This window comes from Leptonychotes weddellii, chromosome 10 (genome assembly GCF_054177405.1).
Source record: "Leptonychotes weddellii isolate Sample4059 chromosome 10, ASM5417740v2, whole genome shotgun sequence".
NCBI classification, from domain to species: domain Eukaryota; kingdom Metazoa; phylum Chordata; class Mammalia; order Carnivora; family Phocidae; genus Leptonychotes; species Leptonychotes weddellii.
In genome coordinates, this window is record NC_138378.1 from 79,853,374 (window position 1) to 79,869,062 (window position 15,689).

The 15,689-nt window shown below is 42.5% G+C and overlaps 1 protein-coding gene across 4 annotated transcripts in view; it reads right to left on the reverse strand.

Annotated features, from left to right (window-relative positions):
• The window catches only part of EVA1A (eva-1 homolog A, regulator of programmed cell death), a 47,657-nt gene that overhangs the window by 11,166 nt on the left and 20,802 nt on the right, over nt 1–15,689 (reverse strand). Inside the window, exons 1-2 of one of the 4 annotated variants that reach the window (XM_081796646.1) lie at nt 12,857–13,007; nt 5,518–5,691 (exon numbers count right to left, since the gene is read on the reverse strand). In XM_081796646.1, coding sequence (XP_081652772.1) covers nt 5,518–5,563 — 46 coding nt within the window. In that variant the 5' untranslated portion in view covers nt 5,564–5,691; nt 12,857–13,007. Of the gene's footprint in view, nt 1–5,517; nt 5,692–5,939; nt 6,384–12,856; nt 13,008–15,689 lie in introns of those variants that run through there. The other 3 variants (XM_081796650.1, XM_081796648.1, XM_081796647.1) reach the window with 3 other exon arrangements.

Here is a 15,689-nt window from a genome sequence, read left to right on the forward strand (position 1 = left end):
CATGTTTATTCACTGATTAGTTGAGCACCTATTGCCAGTGCCTCTAGAATAGTGCCAGACACTATTCTAGAGGCTGAGGAAAGAAACAAAAATCTCAGTGTTCCTGGGAGCTTATATCCTACTGGGAGAGATAGTAAATAAACAAGATAAACAAATAAAACAGGTTGTATGTTAGATGGCAATGAGGTGATAAGGAGAAGAAAACAGTAAAAATAGGAAGGAGGATATGAAGTGTCAGATGTGTGCTGGAGGGGAGCAGGCAGGTGGAGTGACCAGAGGGAATCTAACCGAGAAGGTGACTTTTAAGGAAGAAATGAAAGGAAATGGAAGAGTGATCAGGAGAATGTATTATCAATTCAAAACATTAAATTAAAGAGCAATCATTCCATTTAATCTTTCTAACGACCCTATTAGAAGTTACTTATGAGGTTATTACTATTAATGAGATGATTACCTTCATCATAAATTATTATATTATGATCCCAAGGGGTTGCTTGCACAGAGTTGAAACAAGAAATGTTAACTGCTCCAATCCCAGTACTGAGATACAGGGAAACAAAACGTGTGTGGAGGAGTACATGGATGGGCAGGCACCTAAGCCAGGGTGGGAGAGTGAGGAGAGAGGATGGTAGAACCTGAAGACTGCGAGGAAGTTAGCCAGTCCAGGACCGAAGGGAAGAATTCTTGGAAAAGGAAATGACTGCAAAAAAGCAGAGGTGAGAAAGGTGCAGGAAGTGGTTTAGAATAATTGGAATGAGATCTTGATCAGGGAGCTCTACAACTAAACAAGAGCACCGAGAAGTCAAGTTCAGACACTAAAAGCCCTGAGAAACCACATAAGAAACTGCAGATTGGAGAACTCACCCTATCCCCAAATCTCTTCTCCCTTGCTTGCCTCTACAGCATGTTTTCCAAACTCAGCACTGTTGACCTCTTGGACCAGTTAATTCTTTGTTGTAGGGGGTTGTCTTGTGCATTGTAGGATGTTTCTCCACTGCTAGATGCCAATAGCAGCACCCCCCACCCCAGTTGTGACAACCAAAAGTGTTTCTAGATATCTCCTGCAGTCCCCCATAGGGCAAAATCATCCCTGGTTATGAACCACTAGTCTAAAGGTTGAAAAAGCTGTGTCATTTTTTTCAGCTAGATGGTCAGGTAACACAGTTCTGGCCAATGAAACATGACATCTACTGGATCGTCCTTCCTTTTTCAACCATCTTGAATGAAGGCAAGAGCAACAGCAACCACTTTGCAGCCATGAGATGACAAGCATAAAAGAAAGGACATGAGAATCACAGAGATGGTGGTCCCTACATCTTTGAGCCACTGCACCACCTTCCTCCAGACTTCTTGTTATGAAGGTAAGATACCTCCTATGTGTTTAGGCCACCAAGTTGAGGCTTTCTATTATTTGCAGCTGAAAGCAATCCTAACTATAAACCATACAAAAGTGTTTGGATTTCATCCCAGAGATAATGAGGATCCACTAAAGTGTTCTAAAAAATAAAAAAGAATTACATCATCAGACCTAGTTTGGAAAGATCATTTTGCTACAAAATACAATCTTTGCTATGAAGCAAGATGGGAGGCAGATAGACCATGGAAAATGCTGTTATGCAAGATAAGCAAAAACAGAATGGGGCTTGGATCAATTAATTCATTGATGGTGGGAATAAAATGGAGGGGACACATCTGAGAAACACTGAGAGGCAAAATGGACTGACCCTAAGCAACTGGATATGTGCAGTGAGTAAGATACATCTTCTGGCATAGGTGATGCCCTACATGGTACATAAAAGAAAGAACAACTGACAGAGAAGGACAATATTCCATGCAAGCCAGGTTGAATTTGAAATGTTTATGGCACACCAAATTGTAATGTTCAGGGCACTTAGATACACAGGTCTAGAAGTCAGAAAAGAATAAGGAAGTGGTAATTTTTAAAATATATGGATGATATAATTCTAAATTTTTTTTAAGATTGTATTTATTTATTTGAGAAAGTGAGTGAGCACAAGCAGGGGGGAGGGGCAGAGAGGAGAGGGAGAAGCAGACTCCCTGCTGAGCAGGGATTCCCAACGATCCAGGACCCTGAGATCATGGCCTGAACCGAAGGCAGATGCTTACCCAACTGAGGCATCTAGGTGCCCTAATCCTAAATTTTAAATTCCAATAAAATAACATTACTTATTACAAAAGTGGTATCAATGAAGTATAGAATACCTAAACATACAGCTAAGCAAAAGAAATTTAAAAATACACAGACACACTCATAAAATCCCAGCATCCAGATATAATTTGCAATAAAATGTACTTACATATACATGTGAATATACAAACATAAATGGCCCCATACTGCATATGCTATATGGTAACAGGCTTTATTCGCTTAAAAACACATCATAAACATTTTTCTATTTCAATTAATATTCACCCATTTTTCTGATTTTTTACTATATAAACAGTTCTGAGATCAATTGTCCTCATAGTAAAATTTTTGCCCATATCCCTAGTTATTTCCTTAGGATACATTCCTAAATGTGGAACTTCCGGCTAAATGGTATACATGTTTTTAAGGCTTTTGACAGATATTCCCAAATCACTCTCTAGAGAGGTTGTAGCAATTTACAATCCCATAACACTGTGTGTGAGTACTCATTTCTCCACACTTTCTCCAAAACTGAAATTATATACACAATCACTCAAATCTTTGAGAATTTTATAAAATAAAAATGTTAACCTCATTGTTGTTTTTATTTGGCATTTGTTTAATTGCTAGAACTCAGGCCATGTATGTTTTATCAGCGATTTGTAATTTTTCCTTGGCAAACCGCTGATTCTTGTTTTTTGTCTACTATTCTTTGGGAAATCTGATCTTTTATTGATTGGTAAAAGCTCTTTATATGTTATAAACTTTAACCCTTCTTCATTAATGCTGCATTTTTCTCTTAGTTTGCATTTGCCATTTAATTTTAGGGTACATTTAGATAAACAGGTATTTAAAATTATTCGAATTGTCGGGGCACCTGGGTGGCTCAATCGTTAAGCTTCTGCCTTCGGCTCAGGTCATGATCCCAGGGTCCTGGGATTGAGCCCTGCATTGGGCTCCCTGCTCAGTGGGAAGCCTGCTTCTCCCTCTCCCACTCCGCCTGCTCGTGTTCCCTCTCTCGCTGTGTCTCTCTCTGTCAAATAAATAAATAAAATCTTTAAAAAATAAAATTATTCGAATTGTCAAGGTTTAAAATGGCTATTGTGAAGAATGAGAACAAGATGTTTCCAAAAGCAAATAGAGACTGAAGTACTACTTGAAAGGCTCAGCTGAGGTTTGATACCATGAATTTCTAATGGTTTCAATCTGCAAAGCTGTAGCAGCATTTGGTTATTTCAGGCAGAGGGCAAAAGGGGAGAAAGAGGGATTTACTTAGAGTTAGTGTTTTGCCTGTTGTTTTAATCAGGAGCTAGACAAAGAAGAAGGGAGTTGTGTGCATTAGCAAATATGTTGCTGCAATGATGGACCACATGGACGAAATAAGAGGCAACTGATGCTCCGGAAGAAATTAGGAGGGATCAGGGGCCCCTGTGTAGCTGAAGACCACATACAGCTGAGTGAGAACCTAAGCGAGCTACAAGATTAGGACATTTTTTACAATTTTCTTTGAACATACTTTTTATTATTGCCTTCAACCCATTTGTTCTATTTTCTCCTTTTAAAACAATTATTTTGTATCTGTTATATTCACTTTCATATTTTAAATTCTCTTAACTCATTTTCTTTACAGCCAGGGATTGTTGCCCATCACACTCAGAATTCATTTTCAGCCAGCAAGTCTATTTACTGGATCTGACCCATTTTATTTGAGCCACTTTACTTTCCATTTCCTTGCATTCTCTTTATTTCAGTCCATATTTATTCAAAAGGAGCATTATCTTCCTGTGTCCCAACCAATATTTAATTCCAGAATATGGGGTGAGGAGGAGAAAGGCTGGAGCGGGGATGCAATCTATCAGCCCTAGCAAGATCACAAGACACACGGTAAACACCAGACCATTCAATGAATTACCACGTTCAATGGTCACAACTCAGGGTCATGCTGGCTGAAATGGAAAACTGCCAGGTACTTCCTGTGTCAAGCAGAACTCCAAAGCCCAGGAGCCTGTATGCTCTCACCCAAGATATGTTCTTGCAACAGTTGATTTGCAAGTGTCCTTGGAGGCCTTGGAAACTCCAGGCCCTCCCTGCCACCACCCACTTCATTTTGGGGATGTCTTCACTAGAGAGTTGAGAGCATCATCATTCAATTGTTTATGAAACATAATACCAGTATGGCCTTGAAGAAAGAGCAAAACTGAGATTCCTCTGATGTGTGGTGCCAGGGGGAAGGAGGCCCCAGGCACCAGACTTCCTAGGGTGGTGAGGAGCTGACCGATGACCCAGGCCTTTGCTGACCCAGAAAGGGAGAACCCTGGCCTTGAGGCCTGTGTAGACTACATGCTGCATCTTGCCGCCCCTGAGAAGTCCTCCTTTCTAAAATCGGGTTGCATATCATCTGAGATCCTCTCTCAAAGAGAAGCCAGGGGCTTCCTTTATCCTCAACCCTGGCTCAGATTTGCCATTGTAAATAGAAATATCGGGTTTTATATCTGAACTCTGAGGTCACCACATATCAACCCTGGCTAGAGAACCAGAAAGCAAAATCAGTCCTCTGATTAGAGGAATTCTAATCAGAACATCAGCCCCTTCCTTTTTATACAACATCCTGAGACAACAGGCAAAACAAAACATAGTGAAAGCAAACTATCAAAAAAAAAATGTAAAGCTCATTCAAGCAGCAGAAAATTGGTTTGGTCATTGAAACCATTGAGCATTTTCATGTATTTTTTTAATTTCAGCTTGATTGAGGCATATTTTCATGTATTTTTAAATGGCTCCTCTTACAAGAACAGCATCTATTCTCAAGAAAGGATCTTGAGGAACAGTAAGCCATCTTCCTAAGAGTATAACTTTGAATTAAGGAAGGGACAAATATCAGGCTCTCTCAGACTCACATGCTTTGTGTCTTCATGTCTCCCAGGAGGTTATCACACACCTCATACAGCCCCACAAACACAGACCACACACACACACACACACACACCTGGGCGGGACTGAGAACCACTGCATAGAAATGAGCAGGCTGAGGATACTCCAAGAGCTCCTCCCACAGGGAGTCAAATGCATAATGACGGGAAGACAGTAGCCCCAGGCTACTTCATTCACTCGCTGGAGCTCAAAGGAAACCAAACATTTTTAGCAAGATAAAGCTTTTAGAGTCCCCCCCACCACCACCACTGATTACCAAATTAGAGAATGCCAAGCTTAACTTTCAAACCAGAAGATCTTTCATCTCAAAATTCAGCGCAGCAGAATCCCTCTGCTACAACTATGTAGCATTTCTCTCCTGAGAATAAGGCCACTGATGGCCACCCAGGGGATAGCCTCAGCCCTCAGCCCTGGCCCAGCCAAGACTGGACAACTACCTGAGACAAAGGAATAGGCCGCTAGGATGTTGCTGAGCAAAGCCATGTTCACGCACTCAGTAATCACCAGGTCTGTGCTACGGCAGAAGGGCGGCCTCGACGTCGCATCCAGAGGAAGCCTCTTGGAAATGCTTGAGCTGGACCAAGGCAGCACCTCCCTCTCTTCTCTTCTGTCTGGGAACACAAAGTGAGTGATGAGAACACATTCTGCTTTCCTGAGGCCGTGTTCCAGGTAGACTGGACTGAAGAACAAAGAACCAGCCAGCCTTCCCAGCCAGGGATCTGGGGTCTTGTGCCCTTTGTTCTAGCTAGCTTCTTGACTTTCAAGGAAGCAGCAACTCCTTCCATTTCTGGTTTTCCTGGACTTTCTCCTTTCTCTTCCCCATCTCCTCCCCAGTTCCCTTTTAACACTTTCCCCTCACCTTCCTTGGAACTTTTTATTGCATTCTGTCTGGCTCACCGTGGAGGCATAGCCCATCAGCACTTCGGTCACTCACTGTAACCTCTCCTCTTTGCCTGGCTCTGCTTTCTCCAGCATTGACAGTATTGCTGTACTTTGATCAGTTTGCCTCATCCTACAGGTCACCAATCGTGTGTCTTTGGTAAAGGGTCAGAGCTGGCTGTCCCAGATATACCGAAGTGGTTCCAGTTCTTAAATGCCCACAAGAACTTGGGAGCTTGAGCCCACTCTCTGCCCCCAGTTTCATGACTTTACCTGTGACCATGATGGGCCAACCACATACACACATATACATACACACACACACAGACACACACACACACTGCCACAGCCTGCCCACCAGCAGAACCGTCCCACCGGGGTTCAGAATAGGGACTTGGGATCTCAGTGTTAAGCAGCTCAGCCTCTGGCTGATGGAGCACATCCTCTCCCCAGCTGCTGCTGCGGCGGCCCAGACCTGGCATTATCATTACCCAGTTCACTCAGAGATGCTCTCGCTGAGATGAAGGGATGAAAAAGTGGCAAAGACCCTGACAACTCCTATTCAATGCTGCCCTAAGCTGAGGATGGGGAACTGAGTCACAATGAATGGAGGGATGTCAGGTTGGGGAATGCTAAAGAAGCAGAAGCCTCCAGTCCTTGGAGAAGAAACAGGTTCTCAGGGGGGTCATGGTCTCAATAACATGGACCACACAAAAGGGCCTGGGGAGCTGCAATTCTGCAGGTGGAGAGACTGGGTCACAACAAAGAAGACAGCTCATTTTCTGGTAGATTCCAATGGGCTCAGGGAAAACCACAGCAAGGAAAGAAAGCCCAACCCAGAGGCTGAGCTGCTTAACACTGAGATCCCAAGTCCCTAGGGGCAGGTCCTTTGAATTGACTTCTGATAGGCAACAGTGCCATGTTTCCAATGTGTTTGGTGTCAGGGTCCATGAGAAAAGAGTGGTAAGCCGGCATCTTGGTGGCGCCCGTGTTTCAAGCTAGATGAAGAGGTATCCCCATTACACTTCTTAATACAATACACAGCCACTTCCATAATATCTGACCCCTACCTTAGCTCCTAATTCATCTCCTACTTGAGTCTATATCCATACACGTACACACAGAAATGTAGGCATGCCTAATGCTCCAACATTACCAGCTTACTTTTAGTTACCCAAACACACCAAGTTCTTTTATCTTTTTTTTTTTTAAAGATTTATTTATTTATTTATTTGACAGAGAGAGACACAGCGAGAGAGGGAACACTAGCAGGGGGAGTGGGAGAGGGAGAAGCAGGCTTCCTGTGGAGCAGGGAGCCTGATGCGGGGCTCGATCCCAGGACCCTGAGATCATGACCTGAGCCGAAGGCAGACGCTTAACTGGCTGAGCCACCCGGGCGCCCTCTTTTATCTTTTCATGTATTCGATCATGCTTTTCCTTTTGCCTAAAATGCCCCCTCCTCCCCTTATCAGTCTGGCAAATGTTTCCTTTAAAAGAGATTCAAAAATCCTATAGCAATCTCAAAACCCCAATGACTTTTTTTTTCAGAAATAGAAAAATCCATACTAAAGTTCATACAGAATCTCAAGGAATCTCAAATATCCAAAAGAATCTTGAAAAAGAACTAAGTTGGGGCGCCTGGGTGGCTCAGTTGGTTAAGCGACTGCCTTCGGCTCAGGTCATGATCCTGGAGTCCCTGGATAGAGTCCCGCATCGGGCTCCCTGCTCGGCAGGGAGTCTGCTTCTCCCTCTGACCCTCCTCCCTCTCATGCTCTCTGTCTCTCATTCTCTCTCGTGCAAATAAATAAAATCTTAAAAAAAAAAAAAAAGAAAAGAAAAAGAACTAAGCTGGAAGTCTCACACTTTGATTTCAAAATTTATTACAATTTATTACAAAGCAATAAATTTGTAAGCAAAACAGTGTGGCACTGGCATAAAGACAGGCATATGGACCAATGAAATAGACCAGAGAGCTTAGAAATAAGCCCTTACCCCTTGTCAAATGATTTTCAACAAGGGTGCCAAGACCATTCAATGAGGAAAGAACAGTCTTTTCAACAAATGGTGTTGAGAAAACTGAGTATCCACATGCAAAAGAATGAAGTTGAACCCTTACCTTATACCATATTAAAATTTAACTAGAAATGGGTCAAAGACCTAAATGCAAGAGCTAAAATTATAAAACTCTTAGAAGAAAAAACAGGAGAAAAGCTTTATGACATTGGATTTGACAATGATTTCTTAAATATGACACTAAAAGAACAGGTGACAAAAGTTAAAATAAACTGGACAAAAGTTAAAATAAACATCAAAACTTAAAACTTCTGTTCATCAAAGGACACAATCAACAAAGTGAAAAGGCAACCCACAAAATGGAAGAAAATATTTGCAAATCATATTATCTGATTGGGGGTTAATATCCAGATTATATAAAGAGCTCCTAGAAACTCAACAACAACAAAAACAAACAACCTGATTAAAAAAAATAGGCAATGGACCTGAACAGGCCTTTCTCCAAAGATGATATGCAAATGATCAATAAGCTTATGAAAAGATGTTCAACATTACCAATCACTAAGGAACTGCAAATCAAAACCACAACGAGATACCTCCTCACACCCATTCAGATGGCTAGTATAAAAAAATGGAAGGAAGGAAGGAAGGGGAAGGAAGGGAGGGAGGGAGAGAGAGGGAAAGAAGAAAAAGAAAGAAAGAAAGAAAGAAAGAAAGAAAGAAAGAAAGAAAGAAAGAAAGAAAGAAAGAAAGAAAAGAAAGAGAGAGAAAGAAGAAAGAGAAAAAAAGAAAGAAAGAGAAAGAAATAAATAACAAGTTTCAGAGAGGATTGAGAGAAATTAAAACCCTCATATTGTTGATGGGAAAGTAATATTGTCGAGGCACTATGGAAAACAGGGTGGCAATTCCTCAAAAAATAAAAACTTGAATTACTATAAGATTAAGCAATTCTATATCTGGGTACCTATTCAAAAGAATGGAAAGCAGGGACTCAAACAGATATTTGTACACCAATTATTATGAAGCATTATTCACAGTAGCCTAATGGTAGAAGCAATTGACGTATCCATCCACAGATGAATGGATAAACAAAACGTGATACACACACACACACACACACACAATGGAGTATTACAGACTTAAAAGGAAGGAATCTGTGACACATGCTACAACATAGACGAACCTTAAGGATATTATGCTAAATGAAGTAAGCCAGTCACAAAAGAACTGTAATGAATCGACACACTGTATGATTCCACGTATATGAAATACCTAGAGTAGTCATATTCATAGAGACAGAGTAGAATGGCGATTGTCAGTGGCTGGGGAAGGGAGGAATTGGAAGTTATTGTTTAGTGGGTACAGGGTACAAAGTTTCAGTTTTGCAAGATGAAAAGTATTCTGGAAATGGATGGTTGCACAACAGTGTAAATTCACTTAATGCCACTGAACTGTAAGTTTAAAATGGTTAAGCTGGTAAATTTGTGTTATATGTATTTTAGCACAATTTTAAAATAATAATAAAATTAAGGTGCTAATGAGGTACAACAGTGAATTTTGAAAGTGTTACTCCTTTTAGAGAATCCTGCAAACAAATTTTGGTTTTAAGTTAACAGGAATGGCAGTAGAATTATTTTATACTGATATTAAAATTGAAGTCAATAAAATTCCAATTTATATCACACTATAAATGTAGCTTAATTTTAAGTAAAAAATGTTATTTCACTTTTAAAATTGGGTAGTAAATAATTGTAATCTATCACATTTAGAACCTAAGAGGAAAAGCATATCACACCATTAGATACAAAAATGTGTTTGTGTAAAATTTGATAAAAATTCATGATTGAGGGGAAAAAAAAGGAAAGGTCCACTGCAACGAAGCTCCACATCACTCAGACCCTTTTCTTTGGCTATCAAAGTATCCAGATATTCTTCTAATATTGCACCCACAATATTGTAATTGGAATGGTCAGTTTACAGGTTTTCTTCTAGACTGAAAAGGCATCTGATGTATCCTTGTTCCGAAAATTTAGCATGGTACCTGATGAAAGAAGGTTCTTAGTAAATTCTGGCTGGCTGAGAAACAAATAGAGCATTCAGGCATGAGTTTTTATGCATAAGTCTCTGAGGGTGTTTCTAAACAGGTCTGAAGGTGAGCCACCTAGAAGACCAAAGGATACCAGGGCTGACTGGCTCTGACTGGGTGCCAGGCAGAACACTTTGTCAGGACAATGAGAGGTTCACATTCAAGATGGAAGCTTTACTGTGGCACAGAAATTCTTCCTACGAGTCTCCCCATGCCCCAGGCACTAATGGAGAGGGTTGCAGGAGCTAGAAGTAAGAAGAGGGATAAAAAAGACAGGCCAAAGGTAAGGAAAGACAACCTCTGGATGGCCCACCCAAAGGAGCGACCAGGAAGATCCTCCATGGTCCGTCCACGTGGCACAAGTCAGCCTCTAGCAGGGGTCAAGGAGTAACTATTTCAGGCTTCAGGGGCCATGGAGTCTCTGTCTCAACTACTCAACTTGGCCACTGTGATACGAAAGCCACCACAGACAATATGTAAATGAACAAGTGTAGCTGTGTTCCAACAGAACTTTATTTGCTACATAGGTGGTAGATCCAATTTGGTCCATGAGCCATAGTTTGCAGACCTCTTGTCTAAAGTCTTACTACTTAAATTATGGTTCGAGGACCAGCAGCATTGACATCACTTGGGAGCTTGTTGGATCTACATAATCTTGGACACCATCCAAGACCTTTGGAATCTAACTCCCATTTTATAAAATGCACAGTAGAGTTAACAAAGTGCTCTACCTGACCTCTGTGATCCCCTTCAGCCTGAGCACTAAGATACTTTAACAGCACAAGCCCAGGAGGCACTTAGTGCCTCCTTTATAAATCTGACCTAGGGTGTGAGGGCGAGTCCTCACTGGCCCTGCCACACAGGAAGTTCTCCGGGTGGTTATGGGGCACCTTAGTGAGGACACCGAGACAGAGGGCAGGGCTAGGCAGAGGAGATTCTGCTCAGGACAGCTGCCAATGAGACATGGTCTGCAGAAGTTAGAAAAGTGATGAACCCCAGAGCCAAACTCTAAACCAAACCCTTCTCCCTGACTCTCCCTTAATGGGGATGGAACAGTCCAAGTAGCTCTGGACACCTCCCACTGGTGATTTGCCCTATCATTAAAACCTTTCTGCAACTCCTACTGTGATGATTAATTTTATGAATCAATCTGACAGGCCATGGGGTGCCCAGATTAAACATTATTTCTGGGTGTGTCTGAAGGTGTTTCCAGATGAGGTGGAGGGAGGAGGATTCTGCCCCCCTTTTTCCTGTCTTACTGCTTGAGTTAAGACATCTCATCTCATCTTCTCCAGCCTCAATTTGGACTGTCACCATTGGCTCCCCTCATTCTCGGGCCTTCAGACTCGAACTGAACGATACCACAGGCTCTCCTGGGTCTTCAGCTTGCAGATGGCAGATCCTGGGACTTCTCAGCCTCCACAATCACATATATATATCCTTGTGATAGGATATATATATCCTACTGCTTCTGTTTCTCTGGAGAACCCTGATCAATACACCTACCAATATAAAGGTAAGGGGCATGAAGCATTCATCCAGCCCCAAGTACAATTTTGTGGTCTGTTCCTCAAGGAAGTCCCTTACCACTGGCTAGCTCCTAGAATCAGTGATTCTCAAGTTTGGGCAGTTTGCCTCCCACAGGGGACATTTGGCTATGTGTGGTAACATTTTTGGTTGTCAAAATTGCAGTGGGGGTTAATACTGGCATCTAGTGGGTAGGCGGGAAGGATATGCTAAACGTCCTACAGCACACAGGATAGCCCCTCACAACAAAGAACTATCTGGTCCAAATGTGAATGTATCAAGGTTGAGAAACCCTATTCTAAAACAAACATCATTACTTCATTTACTGGTCTAAGTGATTCTCAGTGTTTGTGAAGCTCGTATGCATCACCAGTACCGTTAGGATGGTGTCAGGAGAGGGTTGGCAGGCATTGGTCAGGACACGAGTCCAAGCTCTGGGCCAGTAACTCAATATTGCCAGTGTCCAGGAGAAGAGCTCACATTAACCAAGTGCTCAAGAGAACACATCAACCAATAGCAGTTTATTAATTCATAACTGGGGAGTCAGCTGGTACATGAGCTAAATCAGGTCCTCTTCTAGACAACTGGATCCTGGGGATTATCTTGGCAAGGACAAAATTACAACTATGGAGCTGCCTACTTGCAAAGCTAGGGCTTTCTCCTGGTGATAACCCATTGCATTAACCCCACACTACTCTAGGGGAAGTCGTGTTTAGAGGACACTCCAGGGCCAGTCAACCAGCATCACAGCATACTCTCTTTGGACAGAACCCACCAATTCTTATAAATCTTACTCTCTGACAGCTTTCTCTCACCCCTGACTCAAAGCTCCTTCAACTAATTACTGACAAACTGCAACACAATTGAAAAAACACAGCTTCTGTCCATCACTTACTTCCCATAATTCTGTCTCCCTAAACACATGCTGGTCTCCTGATGAAGATGACAGCCTGTCTATGAGCACCATCTCTTAGACGGAATGGCTAATCATATGCATTGGACATTATTTTCACTGGCTTCCATTTTAGATGTAACCTCATTCCCAGTGCTGCAAAATCATATTCTCTGGAACCCTGAGTCCACTCATTTATATTGAGTGTAATCACTTAATTGTATAAAATGAAATGTGCCTGAGAATGACAGATTTCATCTTATACTTCAGTAGCAGCAGTGAGTAGGCCCTGGTGCATAAGCCGCTGTGCAGGTGACTATCTCATTACACAGTGTGCAGGGGTGGGGGTGGGGTGAAAACTCATTATCCCCTTAGCTACCTGGGGAGGGATGTGCTGTCAGGAACAGAGGATTATCTGGCAAAAACAGTTCATCCCTGGTGATGTTGGTGCCAAACAGGAGAGGTTCTGAAACTTGGTTGGCCCCAGTTGGCTCTGAAAGAAGAGAAATGGCACAAAAAAAGCATCAGAAAGCCATCACATGCTCAGGAGATCACGTCATACCTAAGACCTAGTGTCGCCATGAACCTAGCTGAGAAGCCCAGGCAAGGTTTCCCTGGACCTCTGAAAAGATGCAGTGGCATCTCCTGAGAGGATAAAACCCACTGGCAGAATTTCATATGGAATTTGAACCAGACAGCCAGAGAAACCAAACTCCCAAGTTCATAGCAGAAAAGGAAGCTAGGGGTAAAAGATCAGAGATGCATGCTTCCTCTTCCCTCCTGCAGCCAAAGCCCACAAAACAGCCAGAGTGGGATGTGTCCACGAGGCCCCTCATCAGTGAAATTTTCAGGCCAGTCTCTCTGAACAGGAAGGGAGGGAATTTGGCTCCCAGATAGCAGTGCCCCGATGGGCCATGAAATGAAGTCTCACACAGCTCTGTGTAGGCACAAAAAACCTGGAAGTGCTGATGCGTGGATTCCCACAGCCAGAGTCACAAGGCCTCAAGCTACGTTCAAGCCAGCTAGGGAGGCCAGCAGGGGCCTCTGAAAGACTAGATCCGCACAGCTTCTTTATATTGCCGGCTTCATTGAAAAGTGCGTAGAAGGAATGAAATCCGTCCCAGAGCTCCGGAGGTGCCGAGCGGTGCCCCTGCTCCAGGCGTACACACGCAGTCATTTGTCCGCACACACTTCCTGCTGACTCCCGCAGCATCTGACTTCTGCTTGTTCCTCTAGTCTTATAGATAATGTATCCCGGCTGCCTCAGCCTCACAAAGGATTTGTGGCACCTTGCTATCTCCATTTTCCTGGTGAAGAAATTAAGGGCAAGAACGAAAAAGAAACTTAAAGGACAGGATCAATAGTTCTTTAGAGACTCGGGCACCAAAGCGTGGAAGCAGGTCTTTGAGACCCACTCACCCTCCCCTCTACACTAGTGAAAACCACACAAGAACTGACCCCAATGTGGCCACATGGCGTCTGAGAGGCAAAGGCTTGAATGGAAAAAGAGCTCCCAGACCACAGGATGGGAAGAGGACATACATGGTCCTGGAGAAATCACTGAGTAGAAAGAAACCTGCTTTTCTCCACAGGACTGATACACACCGGTGAGTGACACATCCAACATGCTAGCCTGCCAGCCACTTGGCTTCCTTTGCTCCACCAAACTTCCCCTCCAGCCCACTGTAGCAAACCATTTCCAGGCACACAACCTGGACCTTGTTTTCACCTGGAAAGGTGCCACCTCTGAAATCTGGGCTGCGAGCTCCTTAAGGGCAGGGACCATGTCTTCCTTCTGCTCTCTGTTCCCAGAGCCTCCCACAGTTAAAAGCACAGAGCCAATGTTGAGTGACTGTGGGTGATTGACTCACACTCAGAAATCCCACTTCCAACCAGAACATTCTATCTTCTACTTTTCTCACCCCTGGAATCAAAGGAATTTCCCTGAGACCTCAGACTTCTTATAAAGAAAATCTTTGGGATCAAGAACTAGGCAAAGAATTCTTAGGCTTGACACCAAAATCACATTCCAAAACAGGGAAAATTGATAATTTGGACATCATCGAAATTAAAAACATTTCTTTTGTGTTAAGAGGATGAAAAGACAAACTATAGAGGCGGGGGCAGGGGGAATATCTGCAAATCATTTATCTGCCAAAAGGAGTAGTATCTAGAATATATAAAGAACCTTCAAAAATAGTGACAACACCAAATGTTGACAAGGGTGTGGGAAAATGGGGGCACCTGGGTGGCTCAGTCTTTAAGCATCTGCCTTCGGCTCAGGTCATGATCTCAGGGTCCTGGGATCGAGCCCCGCATCAGGCTCCCTGCTCTGTGGGAAGCCTGCTTCTCCCTCTCCCACTCCCCCTGCTTGTGTTCCCTCTCTCGCTGTGTCTCTCTCTGTCAGATAAATAAATAAAATCTTTAAAAAAAAAAAAAGGGTGTGGAAAAATGAATCACTCATACATTGCTCATGAGAATGTAAAATGAAACAGCCACTATGGGAAAAAAATTGGCAGTTTCTTCAAAAAGTAGACATGCAATTATCATACAACCCAGCAGTTGCATTGCTCCTGGGCATTTATCTCAGAGACATGAAAAGTTAGGTTCACATAAAACCCACATAGATATTTATAAGCTTTATTTGTAATAGCCCCAAATTGGAAACAAACCAAATTTCCTTCAGTGGGTGAAAGTTTAAACAAACTGTGGTATATCCATGACATGGAATACTAATCAGAACAACAACAAAAAAAAAAACCCCAACTTTTAACTCATGCAACAACCTGGATGAATCTTCAAAAAATTATGCCGAGTGAAAAAAACTCAATTTCAGAAGGGTTGCATATTGTATGATTTCATATATATAACATTCTTGAAATGTCAAATTATAGAAATGGGGAGCAAATTGGTGGTTTCAGGGGTTAAGGAGGGGGTGGAGTCAGAAGGAGAGAGAGTGCAACTGTAAAAGGGCAACAGAGGGATCCTGGTGATAATGGGAATATTCTGCATCTTGACTCTATCACTGTCAACATCCTGGTTGTGATATTGTACTACAGTCCTGCAAAATGTTATCATTAGGGAAACTGGTTAAATGGAACATAGGATCTCTGTATTATTTCTAACAATGGCATATAAATTTGAAATTGTCTCCAGGGTCATCCTGAATCATAATCTTCACATTAAAGTTTAAGAAGCACTAATCTAAAAGA